This window comes from Octopus bimaculoides, chromosome 5 (assembly GCF_001194135.2).
Source record: "Octopus bimaculoides isolate UCB-OBI-ISO-001 chromosome 5, ASM119413v2, whole genome shotgun sequence".
NCBI lineage: Eukaryota > Metazoa > Mollusca > Cephalopoda > Octopoda > Octopodidae > Octopus > Octopus bimaculoides.
In genome coordinates, this window is record NC_068985.1 from 19815143 (window position 1) to 19839109 (window position 23967).

Below are 23967 nucleotides of genomic sequence, written 5' to 3' on the forward strand. Positions count from 1 at the left end.
AAAAAATTGAAGTTGAATTCTCTTGCTACATTCATGTATGATTCAAAGTGTCCTCAGAATTTATCTGAAGATTTAGAGACATTGATCGAAGCAGACATAGCCATCTAGAATAGTTTCTAACCTTTTGAATCATGAAGTATTTACTTATACTTCTGGCTAGACATCACATGGTAGCTGTAAATGAATGTCACCAACATGCAAGCGGTGTCCTTTCCTTCCCAATCTTCTGGAAAAGATATATCTGGTCTTGGGGAAATATTACCTTACTTGGGAACAGGATTTCCATGCTGGCATGGGTTGGACAATTTGACTACAGACTGGTGGACCAGGTAGCTACACCAGGCTCAAATCTGATTTGGCAGAGTTTCTAGATTGTAGCCTGGTGTAGCCACCTGGTCCACCAGTCCTCAGTCAAATTGTCCAACCCATGCCAGCATGGAAAGCGGACGTTAAACGATGATGATGATGCTGATGAGATGCTAATCCTGTTCCCAAGTATCTGGCTGTAGAAAATCTGCCTCAACAATATAACCCATGTAGGAATGGGAAAGTGCACATTAAAATGAAGATAATGATTGGGTGGTGGTGGTGGTGGTGGTGGTGACGGTGGCAGCACGGAAATGAATAATATGGCCAAGAAATTATATATTAATCTCTTAAATATAGAACTGAAGTTATATATTAAATAAAATAATTAGTGAATAGAATAAATGATAAAATGTCTAATATCAAATGATCAAATTTCAGAATCATTTAACCAGTATTAGTCAAATTGATATAAAATGATTCATATAGGCGTAGGAGTGGCTGTGTGGTAAGTAGCTTGCTTATGAACCACATGATTCCAGGTTCAGTCCCACTACGTGGTACCTTGGGCAAGTGTCTTCTACTATAACCTCGGGCCGACCAAAGCTTTGTGAGTGGATTTGGTAGACAGAAACTGAAAGAAGCCCGTTGTATATATGTATATATATGTATGTATGTGTGTATATGTTTGTGTGTCTGTGTTTGTCCCCCTCCCCCCCCCCACCACCACCAACATCGCTTGACAACTGATGCTGGTGTGTTTACGTCCCTGTAACTTAGCAGTTCAGCAAAAGGGACCAATAGAATAAGTACTAGGCTTACAAAGAATAAATCCTGGGGTCGATTTGCTTGACTAAAGGCGATGCTCCAGCATGGCCACAGTCAAATGACTGAAACAAGTAAAAGAGTAAAAGACTATATCAATGTCCAATACTTAATGATTAAATGTTTCTTTCGTTTTTTTTTGTTCTTTCTAGGTGCTGGCTACCATTTGGTGATAGTGAAAACTCCTCAATGCAATGTGGCCAATGTCACACACTTACTTAAGTCTTTTGTTCCAGAAGCAACGATGGAAAGCAATGTTGGGGCTGAACTGTCATATCTTTTACCTCATGAGAGCAGCTGCTATTTTGAAAAACTTTTTAACACAATACAGAGTAAACAAGCTAATTTGGGAATATCAAATTATGGTGTTTCTGTGACGACAATGGAAGAAGTATTTCTTAAGTTAGTATATTTAAAATGGTTATGTTTTTAATAAACTCACACTCACATTTATGTATATATATATATGTGTGTATGTGTGTATGTATAAACCTGGGCTCAATGCCCCTCCCCTCTTCATCTGACTCCCCTCTTTTCTCCTCTCTTCATCTCACACTTACTTCCTCTCTTCCCTCTTACTCACCTTCTCCCTTCATCGTTACCCCTCCATTCAAACCCCACCTCTACACATCTCAACCCCACCACCCCAATACATCCCAATCCTACCACCCCACCCACGTACCCCTACTCCTACCCCCACATCCTCGCCCCAAACCCACATCCCCATGCACCCCCACACCCCAACACCACCACAGCATCATGCCACACCACACCACCATACCACACCACACTACACCACCACACCACCACAACACACAACACATCACCACACTACACCACCACACCACATCGCACCACTCTGCACACACTAGTACTGACCACTTCTCAGCACCCACACCATCATCCACACACCTACACATGCACACATACAAGATCATGGGTTTGATTCCCAGACTGGGCGTTGTGTTGTATTTTTGAGCAAAGCACTTCATTTTACTTTGCTCTGCAATCATCTTGAGCTCTGACATGTGGCACCCGTTGCACCTGTACAGGTAATGTCGATCTGACGGAGGGAGTGAGCTTATGTCTACACAAACATTTGATCACTATAAACAAATCGTCTGTGTGGTTGTTTGGTAAGAAGTTATTGAACCCTCATATGTTATCTAATGACAAGAGAGTCCATAATATATGTATATATATATAAATGGCACATAAAAGCACCTTTCGAGCATTGGGCTTCACAGAAACAAGGACCAAGACTATTTGACATTATGCTGGGCTTCGAGTGTTGGGCTTCATGGAGGCAATTTACTGAGTCCATTTGGCATTATGCTGTGCTAGAGAAGAAGACCCATCAAGCCAAGTGAAATCACTATCATGGCAGATACAGGTGTCACGTAGATGGCACCCATGCTGGTGGCATGTAAAAACACCCATTATACACTTGGAGTGGTTGGCATTAAAAAGGGCATCCAACCATAGAAACCACTCGGTACATCTTATGGACTTGCTACCTACACCTTTTCTACAGATTGAGCAGGGCCATCTTGTTTCCATACTTGGAACTTCTCTAGTTCAGTTAATGATTTAGCTATAAGAACAAGGTCATCAGCATAGAGGAGCTCCCAGGAGCGGCCAGTCTTGAATTCCTCTGCTATTGCCTGGAGCACTATGATGAATAAGATAGGGCTGAGTATCGTTCCTTGGTGAACCCCCTAATTGTACTCTGAATTGTTTGCTGTACTCATTGCCCACCCTCACCTTACTGATAGCATCCCTGTACAAGGCTTGTACAGCTCTCACCAACCACTCGTCTATCCCTAGTTTCTGCTTTGACCATCAGATAAGGGATCGGGGACTCTATCAAAAGCTTTCTCCCAGTCAACAAAAGCCAAGTACAGAGGTTTATCGTTGGCTAGGTATTTCTCCTGCAGTTGCCTTAGCAGAAATATAGCATCAGTGGTGCTTCTACCTGGCACAAACCCAAACTGCATCTCGTCTAGACTAACTCTCTCCTTGATTAGTTGGGCTATGATACTCTCCATAACTTTCATCATCCGATCCAACAATCTGGTACCTCTATAATTATTTCTATCTAAGGCATCACCTTTACCTTTGTTGACTATGGTGCTGCTACACCAGTCATTGGGTATGACTCCTTCACGAACCACCTGATTTAGCATATAGATGACTAGACTGTAACCCACACTGCCAGATATTTTAAGCATCTCAGTGGTGATTCCTGATGGGCTGGAGGCTTTTCCTGTCTTCATATCCCTAATTACTTATCTACAAGGGTACTGTGAATTCAGATAGCTAGTCCCTCAGTTGGGTCAACATTTGGCAGACTCTCCTCCTCTCATTCATTCTTCACGTTCAGCAGTCTTTCATAATGGCATCTCCAAGCCTCTTTCTTTGCAGACTCATTAAAAGCAAGTGCATCATCATCTATGCAGACACATTTCTCACCTGTGACATCACAATTTTCTCTCAACAGATAATTTCTCACCTCTTCACAAATTCATTTGTTTACTGAAAGAGATATTGTGTGATCATTTTCCATGTGTTTGTGTAGAAATAAAATGAAGTTTGCCTCTGAAGAAACATTCACATAAGTTATTTTTTAGGAAGATGTAAACAGAAAATCAAACCTAGAAAACCATATTCATAATATTGCTGCTTTTTTTCTGTGTGTGAATGTGCATATTATTCAGAATGTATTCTTAATTATATGAACATTGCTAGAAATCATTGAAACAAAGCAGTTATAACAATTTTGTTGAAATTTCTGTTTAACTCTTTAAGATTCAAATTACCCCATCAAATATAATGCCTTTTTATTCACATTGTTTGAATTAATCATGCATTATTTCACAACTTTGAGATTTTGATGATGTAATTGTTTATTTTTAGAATGATATTATAGGATAGGCGTGAGAGGCCAGATTTGGTCTTCTTGAACATAAAATGTGTAGAATATTTGGGTCAGATAGGGCCAGTTTAAATGCTAAAGAGTTAAGATGGCTACATGCTCAAAATTTAATCTGGTAAAAAATCAAACTATTAAGTTGTCAGATAAATTCATGCTTTTTGTTTTGTTTTTATTTCCTCACCACATTTATTTTAAACCTTTCCTATATTATTTGAAATAACACAAAAAATATTTTTATCAAACTGTTTTAATGTTTTTTTTTTCTAACTCTGCTTCTCCTTTACAACTTTTGTTTATTATTTTTGAAATGGGAATAAATTTTACATCTTTTCAAACACATGATGACAGAATGCTAAGTAGAAAAAAGTGAAAAACTAAAACGAATGAATTTACCTGATGACCCAATATAATAATTTTCTATTCCTATTTTTAGTATTTGTCTCAGTGATATCAGACTGTCTTACATTTCTGTTGACATCTATAAGAGTCTTTTCATTTTCTTTCTTTTATTTTCTTTCATATTCAAAATAAACTAACTCCAACAGAGTAAGTGACAACCTAAACACTCAACCAGTTAATGACTCGCACACTTTCTCAAATGGATCTGTTTACCACACATTAGAAACAACTTTCAAACCCTCAAGTGAGTGTGGTCAATATCAACCTTTGTTGCAAAATATTTTGTTTCCTGTTAGTAATTTTGTATTTAGCATTGCATTTTTGAAGCATAGCAATCATGTAACTAGTTTCTTGTTTTAACCCTTTTGTTATCATATTTCTATTGAAATACACTGCCTTTATGGATGGTGGAGGAGCACTAAGCAGTGATATGTATAAATGCAATGTTATTACCAGTTCGAATATGCTAATAACACATTTGGACTTGTAAAGAAGCCATTCATTGTTTTTCCATGGAGAAAATTTCTTACTGTTGACAAATGGTGTGAGTACACCTAAATCAGCTTGCAGTGCCACCTATCCAGACTGTGAGATGCAAGCTTTTCAGAGTAATTATCTCCTCTTCAGTCACAGAAACTGGATAGGTGTATTTACACCATTTGTCAACAAATTTTCTCCATGATAAAACAATGAATGATTTGTTTACATGTCTGAACATGCTATTAGCATATTTGAATTGGTAATAACATTGCAATCCAGTTTATTTTGGAAATAATGGAGAATTTAGGAAAATAACTTTGTCAGTATTAAGATGGTGTTTGGAATATAAATTAACATGAAATTTTCATGGAAGGTTTTGATTTAGATCATTTTAAATATGAATTCATTTGTTTATTGAAAGAATAGTTATAAAAATGTTAAAACATTACCTGCCACTTTTGAATTTATTTGTTCCTGGACCTGCTGTTATAAATATTATGTGTTGTTTAGAAAATTATTTACCTATTTATTTATATTGATATCATGTTTTATTTTTGTTGCAGGATATAAGAAAATAACTGGATTCTTTTTAAGTCTTCAACAATTTCGTGCAATGTTTGTAAAGAAAGTGATTTACACTTGGAGAAATAAATTCTTGAGTATCAGCCAGATTCTTGTACCTTTGGTTTTCACCATTATTGCACTGATTGTTGTGAAAACATTTCCAACTCAGGATGACTTTCCTTCACTTTTACTGAGTCCTGAAAAGTATGGCAAGAATACTATACCATTCAGTATTTTATTAACTGCCACTCCAGAAGTAGCAGGTATTACCATGTCCTACCAAGACAAATCACTGAATAAAGACATCAACTTTGTGAATATTAATAATAGCACAAAGTCCAAGAACTCACCAAATATCACAAAATATCTTGGAGTTATTAGCATTGAAGACAGAGAAAATTATAATGACCATTATATGATAGCTGCTGATTTAAGTGCAACATTTCCGGATCATTACATTGCCTATTTTAATGGTCAGTCTTTCCATAGCGGTGCTATATCTTTGGCAATGATGGTCTCTGGCTTTCTAAGATATTTTCATCAATCCACCTCAAAAATTTCTTTTGTCAATCATCCACTTCCAGTGACACAATCAGAAGCTGCAACTTCTTCTGATTCGCTGAACAATACTGCGTTTACATTATCAATTATGATCTTATTTGGTATTAGTTTCTTGTCAGCAACATTTAGTCTCTTCGTGATAAAAGAGCGATGTACAAAATCAAAGCATCTTCAATATATTAGTGGTGTATATCCATTCAACTTCTGGATATCAGTATATATCTGGGACATGATTACTTTCTTTGTAACTTCCATATGTGTGATAATTGCTTTTGTTTGCTTTGACATTGAAGCATACATTGTGGATGGACATTCTGCAGCAATTTTGCTTTTGTTTTTCCTGTACAGTACAGCTGCACTTCCCTTCACCTATTTGTTGTCCTTCATTTTCAAAACACCAACATCAGGTTTTGTTTGGCTGGCTCTCATTAACATCGTCTCAGGTAAATACTAATTATTTTTATCAATATATTTATCTCTATGTATAAATATATGTTTTAATTTCTGATACTTCCACCTCTAAAGAAATCCTGTGTAATTTCCATAATTTTTATTTCAATTTCAGGGCTTCTAAGTGTTTTATCTGTCAACATCCTGAGTATACCCCAGCTGAATCTTTCTGACGTAGCAGACATATTGCGTTGGGTGTTTCTTGTTATTTCACCTGAGTTTTGCCTTGGCCAAGGCCTCATTGATTTTTACGCCAATTATGATTTGATTGAAATGTGTGATAAATTTCCCTCTATGTCAAGCTGTCAGAGTAAGTTTCCATTTTACTAGAAACTATTTTAAAACTATTTTACCATAAGGAAACTCATGATAGTTTGTTAAACTAATATTGTATTATTGGTATATATTGGTTAAACTAATAGTGTATTATTGGTATATAATTATTAACATGATCTAAATTTTTTACATTAATGAATTCTCAAGCAGCGTCTTGAGTATAGATGTCATAGTTTCTAGGGTAAGAAATACTACTGAATAACTTGTAAGTTTTTGAAGAGCAAATAATTTTCATCTTTGATATTTGGTCGTATTCACCATCACTAACTGAAGCTTCATCGAGTGTTTGTCATTTATTATGCTGAAGTTTGCCATACATCTCAATTCTCTTTTCACCATTTGAAACTCAACCTTCCAAAGTTCAATCTACCAAAGTCTCCTCTCCCCTTCTCTCTCTCTTACAGCTACTGTTGCATAGAATCTAAGAACTGGCACCAAACTAATAATTTTTAACTTCTTGCTATTACTTTGGAACTGGTTCCCATCAAACACTACTTATATAGAAAGCCAGACAAGGACACAATGCACATATACAAAAATTCCATCCAACTTCAGTCATTATAAATAACCTCGAATGTGGCATGTATGCAAACATTTCCCACCTATCTTCTGACTGTATATCAGTTGAGGTTAAGCATGATGGGGTACAATGGCTGATCTTGTGATTGCACAAATTGTCAACATGTGGAATGATTCACAAGTTTCGCAGTATTAGAGAGATGTAATACTGATTTCATTATACAAGGGAGAAGATCTAAAGTCAAACTGTGGTGACTTACATGGTATTTTCTTATTTGTGAGTGTTGGTAAGATAGTCATCAGACTTTTATTGAATCAACTGCAGATATGCACATGCTACATTGTTGCCCCCAAGTTTCAATGTGGAATTAGATCTGGTAGATGTACTACAGGTGATTTTAAGCATCAGACAGTTATAAGAGCAATGCATAGAGCAGAGACTCTCTTTTTGACAAGTTTTCATTGATCTGAAAAAAATTTGCTTTTGAAATGGTGAATTGAATCTTTGTATCTATGAATCTTGCAGCATCACATACCTGCTACATCTATCTGAGACATAGATCTTGTATTGATGGCACATGAAAATATTTGAAAGATCTCACCAAAAGTGCCTAAGCCTTGTATTAAACATTAGTTGGAAATCTTCTACACCTGACACAGATGTACTTAAAAATGTTGGATGGCTGAGTATGGAGGTTTGACTTATCAAGTATCACATCTGATACGCTGGTCATGTCTTCCATCTTGATGGTTTCAGGTTTCTGAAGCAATTATTTTATGGGGAATTAGTTATCAGTAAACTTCACCAGCACAAGCAAAAAAAGAGATTCTGTAATGTCATGAAGTTAAAAGACAGTAAGAAAGACTGGAAAATAGAAAGCGGTAGAGAACAATATCAAGTCTCTTGGAATGAAGCTGGATATCAGATTTAATTAGAGAGAGGAGAAGTAGAAACTAAATGATTTGTATATGTTATGCTGTATGAGGGTAAAACTGGCAGAGAATTGAGGTGTCTTTGGGAAGAAAAGTGTATGGAAATATAGTGGAACACTTACCCTTACTTGCCCCTAATGACATTGTAAAGAAAGAGGCATGAAAGTTTGCGTATGAGACAATGTTGAATGAGGAGAATGCATAGAATTGTAGGGGGTCTACAGTATATAGAGAGACAAGAGAATGAAATTGTTTGGGGTATGCTTTAACCCTTTAGCATTTAAACCGGCCATATCCAGCCAAAAGTATTCTGTTTGTTTTATGTTCAAACTGGCCAAATCTGGTCTCTCACACCAACCCTACAATATGGTTTTTAAAATTAACAGCTACCTCATCAAAATCTCATAGCTACAAGATAATGCATGATTAGTTCAAAACAATGTGGATGAAAAAGCATTAATTTTGGCAGAATAATGCAAACACTAAAGGGTTAAAGTGCAGTTAGTTTATGAAGGCAGAAAAGGCAACTGGGCCATTGGGGATTGATCCTGAGATGTTTGAAATATCTGACAAAAGTTGGGCATGTACTAGTCACTTGCATGTTCAGTTGGGTAGTTCGAAGAAGGTTTTATACACATCGTGGAATCATGTAAGACTGCCACATAAAAGTGCCTGTGTGGTACCACATAAAAGCACCTGTGCGGTTCCATATGAAAGTACCCAGCACACTCTGTAAAGTGGTTGGTGTTAGGAAGAGCATCCAGCCATAGAAACCATTGCCAAATCAGACTGGAGTCTGGTGAAGCTCCCCAGCTTGCTAGCTCTGGTTAAACCATCCAACCCATGCCAGCATAGACAACGGATGTTAAATGATTATGAATGGCAGAGCAGTTTCATCATCAACTGCTACAAGAGATACAAAGTAGATACACTATAGATAGGCAACTCCAGAGGTATCAAACTGATAGACCAAGTTATGGAAGTTATGGAAAGAGTTATATCCCAATTGATTAAGTTTTGTTCCAAGAAGAGGAACTACAGATGTCACCTTTCTAATAAGACCTGTTCACCATAACAGAATTGATACCAGTGCTGGTCACAGTATAAGTAGTGGTGCACCCAGTACACACTGTGAAGTTGTTGGTGTTAGGTAGGGCATCCAGCCATAGAAACCATGGCAGAACAGACAACAGGAGCCTGGTGCAACCCTGACCTTACTAACTCTGGTCAAACCAGCCAACCCATACCTGCATGGAAAATGGACATTTGATGATGCTGATGACGATGACAACGAAGTAGTAGTAGTAGTACACATGCATACATATATGTACATATGTGTGTGCACACATGTACATGCATGCATATATACATAAATGTAAAGCTAAAGCTGGCATTCCTTTGACTTATTCAGCTGCTACTGGCTAGGAAACTTAAGGCCAACACCTTTTGGTTTGCTCATTTGTTTCCTCATACTTCTTCTTTGATGCTATTTTGCTTTCAAACTTGGCTTGAATATAAATTAAGGTAAAGTCTACCTTGTCTAGGAACAATTTACTGGCAGGCCTAGTGTGTTTTTTTCTGCATTCACTTCACAATTTTAAATGTAAAATGATGAACATGCTGTGATATATAGTTTACTTATTACAGTTTATTTGTTTCAGGTTCTTGCACAGAATGTTTACCATTGAACAGAAATTATCTTGGCTGGGAGGGAAAAGGCATAGGAAAGTCGTTGGTCTTTTTATGTATTCAAAATATTTTCACCTTATTCTTGCTTATTTTGGTTGAGTCATCAGTTTTTGAAAAAATTGTCTATTCATTAAAACTGTTGTGCTCAAGAAACAAAATTCAGACTGTTAAAGATGTCAATGGTACAACTATTGATAATGATGTGGCTGCTGAACAAGTGCGAGTAGAGAACTACTATGAACTTCATAAAGATGTAATTGTGGTAAAAGATGTTTCAAAGTTGTATGGCTCATTTATGGCTGTAAACCATATTAGTGTTGGAATCCCTGCTGGAGAGTGTTTTGGTTTACTTGGGATCAATGGGGCTGGTAAAACATCCACTTTTAAAATGCTGACTGGTGATGAACGAATTTCCAGTGGAATGATTTATATCAATGGTGTTAGTCTGAAGACTAATATACGACAGGTAAACAATTTTTTGTTCAGTTTTCTGTAGCTTATGACTTTTATTAACTATAAATGATTTTTTTTTTATTAGTCCTGGCAGAATCATTAGCACACTTGGGTTCAAATTCTGCTGAGGTCGACTTTATCTTTTCAAGATCAATAAAATAAATACCAGTCAAGTACTGAGGTTGATATAATTGACTTCCCCCTCCCCTCAAAAACTACTGGCTCTGTACCAGAATTTGAAACCATTAGTTATAAAAGATTTTTGACTGCACTGTCTTAAATATTTTACCATCATTTGAATATTAGATGCAGGTTGTTAGTTATTTCAAATCCTTGTCACCCTCTTGTGTTATTTCTGAGATTTTATTGAGTGAGGTAATTGTTTAACTAAACTATAGAAGATTTTGTGGACTTGCATTGCTGAATTCAAGCCCTATCATGAATACTGCTTGGAAAGTATTTCCTTGGTGTGATTTAGATTAACCCTTTAGCATTCAAACCAGTCATATCTGGCCAAAATATTCTACCTGTTTTATACTCAAACTAGCCAAATCTATCCCTCTCACAAACCCTACAATATCAGTCTAAAAATTAAGTTACCTCATCAAAATCTCAAAACTATGAGATAATGCAAGATTAATTCAAAACAATGTGAATAAATAAGCATTACTTTTGATGAAATAATTTGAATGCAAAAGGGTTAATTATCTGTTGCTGGATATATGTAATTAGGAACAACCAAACAATTTCTATGTACTTAATTTTTAGACAAATAAATATTGATTTTATTCATTTTTGTATTTTTTTTGCAAGGTTCAAGATGTGAACTCATGTCTTGAAACATGATCTGTTGTATCTCAGGAGAACTGTTATACCAATAATAAGCATTGTGCATATGTTAAACATATGCAAAGTGCTTATTGTTGGCATAACAGTTTAGTATAACCCTTTAGCATTCAAATTTTTCTCTCAAATGTAATGTTTGTTTATTCCCATTGTTTTGAATTAACCTGACATTATCTCATAGCTTTGAGATTTCAATGATGTAATTGTTAATTTTACAAGGACCTTGTAGGGTAGGTGTAAGAAGCTGGACATGGCCAGTTTAAACGCTAAAGGGCAACAGATTCGGGGGTGATGTTAAGTCCCCAGTGTTCAACTGGTACTGATGTCATTGACTCCGAAAGAATGAAAGGTAAAGTCAATCTTGGTGGAATTTGAACTCAGAACATAAAGACACACAAAATTCTGTAACCATTTTGCCCAGCATACTAATGCTTCTACAACTCACCACCTTGCGGTCCAACAAAATATTGATTGATTGAAGCATATGCAATGTTAAAACTGATTGAGTTAGGTTCTCTTGCTCAAATAGGTTTTCTATAGTGTATAGACAAATCAATGTAATAGGGAGACATTGGGTTAGTAATTATAAATTCATACTTAAAATCATGTTTCTACTTAGAATCAAATACTAAAGTTGTGAGATTCTGATGAATATTAAAAAATTATTCTGCTTTAAGCACGCCATATAACTTTAAGCACCCCTCATAACTTTTTAATTCTTAGGAATTTTCTGAAAATTTTTGCTAAATAGTGTTCTATACATGGGAAATCATATGATTTGCCACCCCCACCCCACCAAAGACTTTTTTGATGTGTGATTTAAGGGCTATTTAGCTGTTATTTTTAGCACATCTTATGACCACCTGATACCCTCTTCATTTGTTTGTCATTCTGATGTATTGATGTTTTTCAATATCTTTCTTCCTATAAACACATTTAATAGTCTATTGCTGGGATTTAAGCAAAAAAAAAAATTGTGACTGTCTATATTTTAAACTGATTTTTTAAAAACGTTCAAAAAATTTAAAAGCAAAAAAATATTTTTCAAAATTTGAAAAAGTAAGAAAATTCTTTTTCCTTAGTCAAAAGAATTCGCATGTGTTAAATACAAATTTGTAAAAATTTTCTGATAATTCTTAAAACTAAAAAAATCACATGAATTCCACCAATTATTTCTTGATATTAATTTCCAATTTCTCTTTTGTAGATTCAGCGTTACGTAGGCTATTGTCCTCAATTCGATGCTCTTATTGAATGCTTGACTGCTCGTGAGATTTTAAATATGTTTGCCTTAATACGAGGTGTTCCACAAAAGATAATTCCACAAACAGTTAATGATCTGATTGAAGAATTGATGCTTCAGAAATATGCTGATAAACAGGTGAAAACATACAGGTGGGTTTTGATATATCATACTTTGTCTTATATATTGATAGCCTTCAGAATAAAAAAAATGTCTTTTCATTTAGACATTATAAACAAAGCAAAATATTTGTGAATAGTTATGCTTATATATACCTTTGAGAGTTTCTATATGTATTTATATTGCATTGCACCTAGCTGTTTATATTAATTTTTTATATATGCATTAGCAGTCTGCTAAATCATCCATAGATTTTTATGGTAAATGCATATATGCTGACAGACAGAATTGCACGATATCTGCCAAATGGAAATAGGAAAAATGAAATGTTTAGTTTAAGGAATTCTCAAATCAGCAGTGGGGCAATTATATCCCCTGTTAGCATGTGTGTATATGTGCTTTTTCTACAATATTAAGAACATTTTAGCTCTTATTTTTAGCAATGTAGGTGTCTGGATACTCCTAGTCACATTAAGTTACAATTGCATTCTTCCTTTATGGTATCACATGGCATCTAGCTGTTTATATTTTATTTTATATATATGTGTGTGTGCGTATCTAAATGAGTTTTTATATACTTTTGCCCTCCATTGGTTACAATGATGAGGGTCCCTGTCTGTTTGTGAAATTAACATGCAAGGGACTGAGCACTCGACCAACATGGGTACCCTTAATGTAACTCTCAGGGAGATTCATTGTGACACAGAATGTAACAAGGCTGGCCTTTGAATTACAGGTACAACTCGTCTTTGCCAGCTGAGTGAACTGGAGAAATAAAGTGTCTTGTTCAAGTATACATGCTGCCAGGACTTGAACTCACAGCCTTTTGTTTGTGAGTCAAATAACCCTAACGATCATGTGTCTGAGTTTTTATATACTCTTTTACTTGTTTCAGTCATTTGACTGCGGCCATGCTGGAGCACCGCCTTTAGTCGAGCAAATTGACCCCAGCACTTATTCTTTGTAAGCCTAGTACTTATTCTATCGGTCTCTTTTGCCAAACCGCTAAGTTACGGGGGACGTAAACACACCAGCATCGGTTGTCAAGCGATGGTGGGGGGACAGACACAGACACACAAACACACATATATACATATACATATATACGACGGGCTTCTTTCAGTTTCCGTCTACCAAATCCACTCACAAGGCTTTGGTCGGCCCAAGGCTATAGTAGAAAACACTTGCCCAAGGTGACACGCAGTGGGACTGAACCCGGAACCATGTGGTTGGTAAGCAAGCTACTTACCACACAGCCAGAGTGTTTTTATATGCATGATTTAGAGTTTTTATATTTGGCTGCTATGAATAAAAATGTTTTGAAAAATGAACTTTCTGAGAATTTGTACAGTAGCAATGATATTGGAAGTTCTGCAACAAACACAAGGAGACACATTCTTATAAGGAATTGATCAAAGTATATATACATGCTAAATCTTATAATAATTCTGCTTGATCCTCCATTACTTGGCCTGTTCGTAACGCTTTCATATGGTTATCTGAAAGGGAAGGAGAAAGGGGAAGGGAGGGAGAGGTGGTGGTGAGAGAAATGTATAATTTTTTTTTTCCTCCATTACTTAGCTTATCTGCAGTGCTTTTCCATGATTAGTTGAAGGGAAAGGCAAAGAGTGAGAGAAAAAGGGGGAGAAAGGAAAAGGAGAGAGAAAAAGAGGGTAAGGTGGAGAGTGAGAGAGAAAGAGGTAGAGTGCTGTGTATCAAGTCTGTAAAATTGTGCATAAAATATATATATATATAGGCGCAGGAGTGGCTGTGTGTTAAGTAGCTTGCTTACCAACCACGTGGTTCCGGGTTCAGTCCCACTGCATGGCACCTTGGGCAAGTGTCTTCTACTATAGCCTCGGGCCGACCAAAGCCTTGTGAGTGGATTTGGTAGACGGAAACTGAAAGAAGCCTGTTGTATATATATGTGTGTGTGTGTTTGCGTGTCTGTGTTCGTCCCCCCACCATTGCTTGACAACCGATGGTGGTGTGTTTATGTCCCCGTAACTTAGCGGTTCGGCAAAAGAGACCGATAGAATAAGTACTAGGCTTCCAAAGAATAAGTCCTGGGGTCGATTTGTTCAACTAAAGGCGGTACTCCAGCATGGCCGCAGTCAAATGACTGAAACAAGTAAAAGAGTAAAAGAGTATATAAAGTGCATTAAGTAATCATCATATTCCAATTTCCTTCACTTTTCAATGAGTAACAGATGAGTGACTATTTTTTGACACAGACACAACATACGCTACGTTTTCAGATTTTTTAAGTAAAGTTTTCAGAAATGACCCATTAAGTTTATCATTAATTCTGTGAAACATTCACAGGTCCTGCTAGGATCATTTGTGTATTGGTATTCATTTCACATCTGCCACAGAAATTATGAAAAGATAAAGGAAATAAAAGTTATGAAATAGTATAAAGAGTTATAACAAGCTAAAGAAAGGCATGATTAAAATAAAGACTCACCTTGTCATTAGGATCTTTAATGGGAAAATATTTTCCTTTTTATTCAGGACACTTAACTTTACTTAAAGTGTATTTTTAGTCTATTCATGAGAAGTTTTAACATTTTCATAAAATACACCATTTTGAGCGTGGCCGTTGCCAGTACCGTGTGACTGGCCTACGTGTGGGTGACACGTAAAAGCACCCACTACACTCTTTGAGTGGTTGGCGTTAGGAAGGGCATCCAGCTATAGAAACCCTGCCAAATCGGATTGGAGCCTGGTGTAGCCATCTGGTTTCACCAGTCCTCAGTCAAATCGTCCAACCCATGCTAGCATGGAAAGCGGACGTTAAACGATGATGATGATTTAATTATTTCTCTTGTTTGTGGACACAGCGGTGGCAACAAGAGGAAGTTAAGTACAGCTGTGGCTCTGATTGGTGATCCCCCTGTTGTCTTATTGGATGAACCTACAACTGGCATGGATCCAGGAACCAGACGGAATCTATGGAATACTCTTATAAAAGTGAGGGATACTGGACGAACATTGATTTTGACATCACACAGGTAATTACCGGCTCTTTTTCAAATAGCAAAAACATAAAACTGTTTGGGTAACATGTTAAATTGCTGCAATTTAATTAACTTGACAGTCACCACTGGTGACTTCATCTGTACTCTGTTTCACAATGCTATGATATTCTTTTACATTCTCCTGTCTTTCTTTTCATAATAGTCCTTCATATTATGAGGGTCTGGTGCTTTGCTGTATTCAAGAAGACTCATCCACATAAAAAACATTGATGTTGGTGCCACATTAAACGCACCTAGCAAACACTGTAATGTGGTTGGCATTAGGAAGGGCACCCAGCTATAGAAATCATGCCAGAACAGACAATGGAGCCTGGTGCAGCCCCTGGCTTTACCAGCCCCTTGTCAAACTGTCCAACCCCTGCTAGCATGGAAAATGGATGTTAAATGATGATGATGCTTCAGTAAAACCTCTTTTTATCCAAGTAATAGTTCATGTCTTAGAACTGTGATGATGCACAGTAATGAGACATGGGCCTTGAATGTAGAGGACTTGAGAAAATTGAAAAGAAATGTAGGTAACATGCTGCAGTGGATGTGTAATTTAAGTGTGCAAGAAAGAAAACTGTGCATATGATATGTATGGATAAGGACAACTTTATAAAGAAGTACTGATTCCTTAATTTGGATGGAGCTTGCAGAAGCTGGTGACCCATAGAGTCATGGGATTAAATGGTGAAAGCTGATTTCAGACTTTGAATCTTCCAGAGGTGAGAAAGGACTGGGATCACTGGTAATATGTGGTCCTTGAGAAGTTTCACTTGCTTCAATGAAACTACGTTCTGGAAGCACTCTGTGTGTGTGTGTGTGTGTGTATGTATATATATCCACAATTGGGCCCTTTGTTCAGTTTCTTCTTCAAAATTTTCTCACCACCCACCATTCCTCTAACTACAGTATTCTGCTGGTGTAATTAAAGTGAATAAAACTACATGCTTCCCCAGCTTTTCCCTGATACAACTTCTTTTTACCAAAGCCATTTCACTTGTTATCCATTTTTCATTCTTAATAGTGTCCTCTCCATCCACAGTTTACATTGATCACCCTCAATCACGTCATCTCTCTCTCTTCTGTACCATTATTACTATTCCGTTGCCTTTCACCTAACTTTTCTCCTCCACCAGCTCATGTAGCATGTCACCCCAACCTATTATCTACCATTCACTACATCCACCTCTTAACCCTACCCAATTTTTACAGTTGTCACCTCCTCTTCCTTGCCATTCCTACTTATCACCTCTCAACATTTGTTCATTATATTCATCCCTTCATCTATCTCTCATTCTCACATATTCTTGTAATCTCTACCCACCCACACTCCCTGTTCTTCTGTCCCTACTCACCTCCTATTTTGTGTGTCCATCTTGACACATCATCAATGCTATTTCTATTTCTTTCCAACTCCACCCTGGCCACTTCTGCTTTCTTTTCTGTAATATGAATAGCTATGTAGCTCTGCTACAGCAAGAAACCTGTTCTGCTCTGGTCCTTTCTATAAACCATCCACCCCATTTCCATGCATAAAGCCACATTCCTCTCTTCTATAGCCCCACTCAGTCAAAAGGGAGCTTAGTCTTACAAGCTACATGGTGCCCTTACTAGTACTGGTGCCACAAAAAAAATGAAAAAATAAAAAAAACACCCAGTATGCACTGTAAAGTGGTTGGTGTTAAGAAAGGCATCCAGCCATAGGATGCCATGTCACAGCAGACATTGGAGCATGATGCAGTCCTTGAACCCATTGGATTCTGTTAACCCATCCTGCCTGTCACAAAGACAACATGGATCCTGGACATTAAATGTTGGTGTGTGTGTGGGTTTGTATTTGCTCACATTTTCAAGTATGTTTGCTGACAGTAAGGGACAGCCTTGTTGTTTATACAGATGGTGTCCTTTGCTTGCGATCCACCACAAAAGGGTCTGCAGGTTTCTTGACATGTTGCATAATGTTTGTTAACAAAAGGCTTATTCAAATCAGGTTGTCTATTTCCAATTTTCAGCATTACTGTGTCTAAGTTTTCTGTTTGATAAACTATAGGATTATTGGATTTCTTGGAGATGAGGGTTGGCATATGGAAGGATATCCAGTTACAGAATCTTTGCTCCTGCAAAATCACATCTGACCCATGCAAAGATGGAAAAGTGGACATCAAAACAATGATGATGATTGTGTGTGTGTGCATTAATTACTGTTGATTTTTTCCATCATTGGCTAATTGACTCTAGATTGAATATAATTTATAGTTAAACTAAGGTTACTTTATTTGACACAGGACCCATTAAAAAAGCTAACTGAAATTATGTGATGGAGCAGTAATGGACTCTTTAGTCCAGTCATAGAAACTGCCATAGTGCTAGTGGCAAAAAAAAAGAAAGTTATATCAATGCTGTAAAGTAAATAATGAGAGGAAGTGCATCAAATTGTAAAAATCATGCCACGGGCAGAGTATGCACAACAACCAAGATTAGGGGTTTTCTCTGTTGTGTGTGTGCACGATATGATGAAGGACCTCAAGTTGTGAGACTCATTTAACCCATACCATCATGGAAAAAATGTAAAATGGTGCTTATTATGAAGGTTGTTACTTTTGGTGATGGTGGTGGTATCACTGGTGATAGAAAGATGAGTCAGTAAAATCGTTTATGCTTATTGTTTTCTCATTTTTTCTTGTTTTTGTTTTTTTCTGGTGCGTACAGAAGACCAATGAGGGCATGTTTCAGAATTGTTCTAATTATTAGTGTATTCATTTCTGACCATTGACAGCACATACGTCTGACACATGGCATGGGTAAACTTTTTGAGTGACAGGGATTGCATAGTAAGGAATAAGAGACTAATTTATTGGATTTCTCTTTGGAAACCAAATATCCGATGAGGCTATGACTCCCAACTGGATTTATTAAAAAACACACACACTCACACATACCAGTGTGAATATGTAATTATAATATTAACACATGCACATCTGATAATGCAATGAAATATCTCTTCTGTAATTCTTTCCTAGAATGCTGTTGTGAACTATATATTTCTCAGTATATATTTTTGATATTTTTCTTTATTTGTCAAGCATGGATGAATGTGAAGCCCTCTGTACCAAGATAGCCATTATGGTCAATGGTCAGTTCCGATGTTATGGAAGTATTCAACACCTTAAGAGCAAATTTGGAGAAGGATACACTCTCATTGCTAAAGTGAAACACCAAGATTCCAATGGAGAACCACCAAACTTATACCCATTAATGAATTTTATTGAAAATTCTTTGCCAGGAAGTACGTTGAATGACAAGCATGAAGGGCTTGTCTATTATCAAATTCCTAAAAATCCAGAGATTTCATGGTCTCAAATGTTTGGGACTTTGGAGCAGGCTAAATACATGTTTAATGTTGAAGCTTATTCTTTAGGTCAAACATCATTAGAGCAAGTATTTATAAACTTTGCTAGATTACAAGTAACACGAACATAACTAACTAATGACATTAATTTAAATAAATATTCCACAAACATACATAAATATTAAATATCACATGTATATTTGCAGTTGTCCTTTCAGTGGTTTGTAAGATTTGTAAATAGTAAAACCGGTTAGATACATATGTATATATAAATGTGTGTGTATTTCTTTGTTTGTGTGTGTATGTGTACTTGAATGAGCATACATATATAGTTAAAGGAAATAGATATATAATTATTTTACAGTAATGTGTTTTGAATTAAATGCAAAGCTCATTTGAAGTTATAATGCACTTTTGCTCTAGAACTTAATTCCTCTATTGTATCAATCATTAATTTAATAGTTTGTACTATAAAGAAATTGTGACTAACAAAATTTTTCAAATTAATTTTTTTATAGGCACAGGTGTGACTGTGTAATAAGTTTGCCTTCCAACCACTTGGGCAAGTGTCTTCTACTATAGCCTTGGGCTGATCAGAGCCATTGTGAGTGGATTTGATAGACATAAACTGAAAGAAGCTTGTTGTATATATGTGTGTGTGTGTGTGTGTGTGTTTGTTTGTCCCCCACTACCCCACTGGTGTTGGTGTATTTACATCCAATAACTTAGTAGGTCAGCAAAAGAGACCAAAAGAATAAGTACCAGGCTTGAAGAACAAATAAATACTGGGATCAATTGATTTGACTAAGAAACTCTTCAATGCAGTGCCCCAGCATGGCCACAGTATAATCACTGAAATAAGTAAACAGTAAAAGATTTACATTAACTTTACGTATGATTCCCTCCTCCTCAGTAATAATAATAATAACATCCTTAAACAATACTTATTCAAGGACCTTTTGAGCAGGATCTGAAGAAAATTCCAACTGGGCCCCACCTGCAAGGTCATGCGTGGTTCATCTTGATATGAGATCACCATGTCGTGCACATTTGGTTGTGATGCATGGACCTGGTGTACCCTTATCAGGCGGGTAGTCATGATGGGTATACAGGGTTTCATATATTTTACCCCAGTGTCATTTTGATGGCATGCACTGCTCTCTCATTCAATAATAATAATAATAATAATAATAATAATGATTTGGCATGGTTTCTATGGCTGGATGCCTTTCCTTGTGCCAACAACTTTACACTGTGTACTGGATGTTTTTTGGGTTTTTTCTCAGCTAAGCAATTAAAAATGTTGGTTTCAAATTTTGGCACAAGGCCAGAAATTTCAGGGGAAGGGGTAAATTGATTATTATTAGGTGGTGGCTGTAGCAGGATGTCTAGACCTTGGGTCATCTTTAAGACTCACCCTACCCCTCTTGAATTTAGTTTCCCACTTTTGTACAGTTGATAAAGCTGGAGCATCATCCCTTTATGTAGAAACCATGTCAGCATGGATGTCTTTGGGGACTAACCCCTTTTTCTACAGACATTTGATAACCCCACAATACCAAATTTTATCCATTTTCACAAATGTTTCTCGTACCACTTTTTCAAGTCCTCAATTCTGTATCCAATATAGGCCTATCTGGAAAGAAAGAAATACAGTTAGCATCAGTAAAGGTTGAATTTAATGCATACCAAGTTTAATTACTGTATGATAAATCCTTGAACTTTTCAGCCCACCTTTGTATGAAATTTCAGATATAGAATACGAATAGGAGTGCTATGGTATTAGGATTGCTTTAACTTTTATACATTCAAAAGTAAAAGCATTATAGGTGTATTTGTTTCATCAAGGAATCAAAACAAATCACAAACCTGGTTTGCCATAATTATATTTCCTATTCTATGACACAAGGTACAAATTATAAACTCATTTCAAGTCTTTCTCTTAACTTACTACTAGTTTAATTTCTAATCTTAAAATGTGAGACTAACCTGTATTCTGATACTTCACTGAAAGTATATAACTGTCGTGCATGATATTTCATTATCATTTATTATTGTCGTTGTTTTTTGCTCCCCCCCCACCTTTTTTGTTCTCAAATTCCACTGAAGTCAACCTTTGCCTTTCATCCTTTCAAGGTCAACAGAATAAGTACCAGTCGAGCACTGGGGTTGATGTAATCAACTATCCAACTCCCCATAAAACTTCAGGCCTTGTGCCTATTATTATTATTATTATTATTATTATTATTAGGTTCATCAAACTTTCAATAGTTTCACATAATAACATTTATGATGATCTTGACTCAACTACAATTCTTAAATTAAAAAATAAAGACAAATAAAACTAAATGGAAAATACTAAATCCCAAATGGCCAAGTGGTTAAGCTGATCACTTAAAAAGACCTTGATAGCAGGTTCAATATATTGCATGACACCTTGGGAAAGTGTCTTTCTATCATAGCCTTAAGTTGACTAATCAGCTGTGACGGAAATTTAGGAGACAAAAACTGCGTGGAAGCCTGCCGTATGTATGTACATATTGTATGCTTATGCATGTGTGTATATATACATATATCTATAGATATATGGTGGACCCTCCTGTTGTAAATGACAGATGAGGTTTCCACAACTTCTTGCTGAACAATCTCCACGGATGGTTTGTTTATAATGATCAAATGTTTGTACTGTACATTAGCTCACCCAGCTCTCTCAGATCAACATTGCCTGTACAGGTGCACAGTGTGCCATGTCATACGTGGATGTGATTGCAGAGCAATGTGAGACAAAGTAATTTTCTCAAGAAGTCAATGCACTGTTCGCTACCAGTCTGGGAATCAAACCCACAATCTTTCAATGCAATCATGAGTGCAATACCCTACAGCTAGGCCACCGTGCCTCACCATATGTGTGTATGTGTATGTGTGTGTGTGTGTGTGTATGTGTGTGTGTGTTAAAGAGAGTGAAAAAGAGTATGTGTATCTTTCAATGGTGTACATAGGAAAGGAGGATATAAGTCTCTGTGAGCAAAAATTCATGATATTTACTTCTAATTCTTACCACCAGAAATGTCTGGTACCAGATATTGTCCTGTTAAAAACACATGTAACACTAATGTTCACCATTACAACATAAAATAAATGAATAAATAAATACCACTGAGAGAAAATTAAATGAATCTTAACTCTGCCATATATTCTAATCAGTATTTACTACTTGTTAACAGGAAGGAATTTCAACAGCTCCTTTATAGGATCCAGTTAGCTGAAGACATCATCAGGAGGAACCACGTCTGGTTTCGGCCCCTACTCCTCTACCGTTTTGACGTGGCGGGGCCCCTCCTTTCGGAGGTGTCTTCAGCTCTGGTGTTGGGTGCATGTCTTCTTTCTTCTATTCCCTGGCCTCTTCGATGCAGCATCAACAAATGATGTTTTACCCATTCTTTTCTAAATGTGTTATTATTGATGCTGTATTTGTTATAATAAAGAAATTGTTATTGTTGTTGTTCTGCTTGTTTGTATCTATAGAATGAGAGGAGCCAATTAAACGTTTAGGATGAAAACAAAAATTCATCATGCCTAATCGTAATCATTATCCGTTAACGTCCATTTTTTCCATGCTGGCATGGGTTGGACAGTTTGACAGGATCTGGTAAGCCAGAGAGCAGTACTGTGCTCCATATCAGCATTGGTATGGTTTCTATGGCTGGATGCCTTTCCTTGTGCCAACAACTTTACAGTATGTACTGGGTGTTTTTTTTGGTTTTTTTCATGCCACCCCAACACTAGTGGAATTGTCAAGCAACTTGCAAAATAAGAAAGAACATAAAAAAGGGTAAGGGGAAAAGTCCTCTCAATTAAGTAGGGGAGTATACAAAATGTATTCAGGGAAGATTCCTCAGTGTGCAGGTATGATCTCTGAATATTTAAGACTAAAAATATGTAATCCCTTCTGTGAAAATGTTAAAGTGTTTCTTGTGGGGAATTTAAGCTATTGCATCAAGCAAAATGAATGCCTTAGGAAAGCTCCCTAGATAGCAGTGCTAGATTAACGATTCAGTAAAATAAGGACATGCTTAGGGCATCAAGGGAAAGGATGCAGCAATTAAATGGAAAATGGTTTATGGTACAAAAGAAATCAATTTAAACTTGCTAAAATAATATTCAAAGGTGTTTATATAGGCGCAGGAGTGGCTGTGTGGTAAGTAGCTTGCTTACCAACCACATGGATACTGGTAGAATGTGTCATATAAAACATCTTTTTCTCTTAGCCTTCTTAACAAAAAATTGTACATCGCAAGTTATTTCATGTTAAAGTTGTCGTATTTCTGTAATTTCAACCAATCACTGACGTCTATTCAGCTGAATACAGTTACTGCTGTTTTTGTAAACAATAATTTTTGCTGGTGTCAAGAGTGTTATTCCCTGTTTAATTATTCCCTAGTAAGGGTTTAGGGTTAGGGTTCGGGTTTTAGGGTTAGGGTTATGGTTATGAGTTATAGGGTGTTAGGGTTATGAGTGAGGTTATGGCAAAAATAATCATAACCCTAACTCTAAAACCCGAACCCTAACCCTAAAACCCTAAAGCTAAAACCAGTACAAACGCACGAAGGATGTCATAAATAAAAGTACCACCGATAGTTGTTGACAAACTACGTCACTAATTTTATTCAAGGGAAAAGATCCCATGACACCGTTAGACCATGTTGTTTACATTCCACGGCAGTTTATTGTTTTCACCTCAATAGACGTCAGTGATTGGTTGAAATTACCGAAATACGACAATTTTTTACATGAAATAACTTCGAATACAAACATTTTATCTGTTCTATAACACAAAATATACAAGTATACGAAGTTTGAAAGTGTTTCGGTACCAAAAACACTACATAAAACAAAAATGATAAGTGTTGCCCGTCAAATCAGAAAGATCCTC

The 23967-nt window shown here is 36.5% G+C and overlaps 1 protein-coding gene across 1 annotated transcript in view; it reads left to right on the top strand.

Annotated features, from left to right (window-relative positions):
* LOC106875803 (phospholipid-transporting ATPase ABCA3) overlaps positions 1–22533 on the top strand; it is an 89360-nt gene extending 66827 nt beyond the window's left edge. The window contains exons 13-20 of the mRNA XM_052968181.1: positions 1284–1533; positions 4612–4709; positions 5509–6513; positions 6636–6830; positions 9970–10463; positions 12504–12691; positions 15503–15673; positions 18769–22533. Of these exons, the coding sequence (XP_052824141.1) occupies positions 1284–1533; positions 4612–4709; positions 5509–6513; positions 6636–6830; positions 9970–10463; positions 12504–12691; positions 15503–15673; positions 18769–19165 (2798 nt within the window). The 3' untranslated portion in view covers positions 19166–22533. The remainder of the gene's footprint in view (positions 1–1283; positions 1534–4611; positions 4710–5508; positions 6514–6635; positions 6831–9969; positions 10464–12503; positions 12692–15502; positions 15674–18768) is intronic.
* The last annotated feature ends 1434 nt before the right edge of the window (positions 22534–23967 follow it).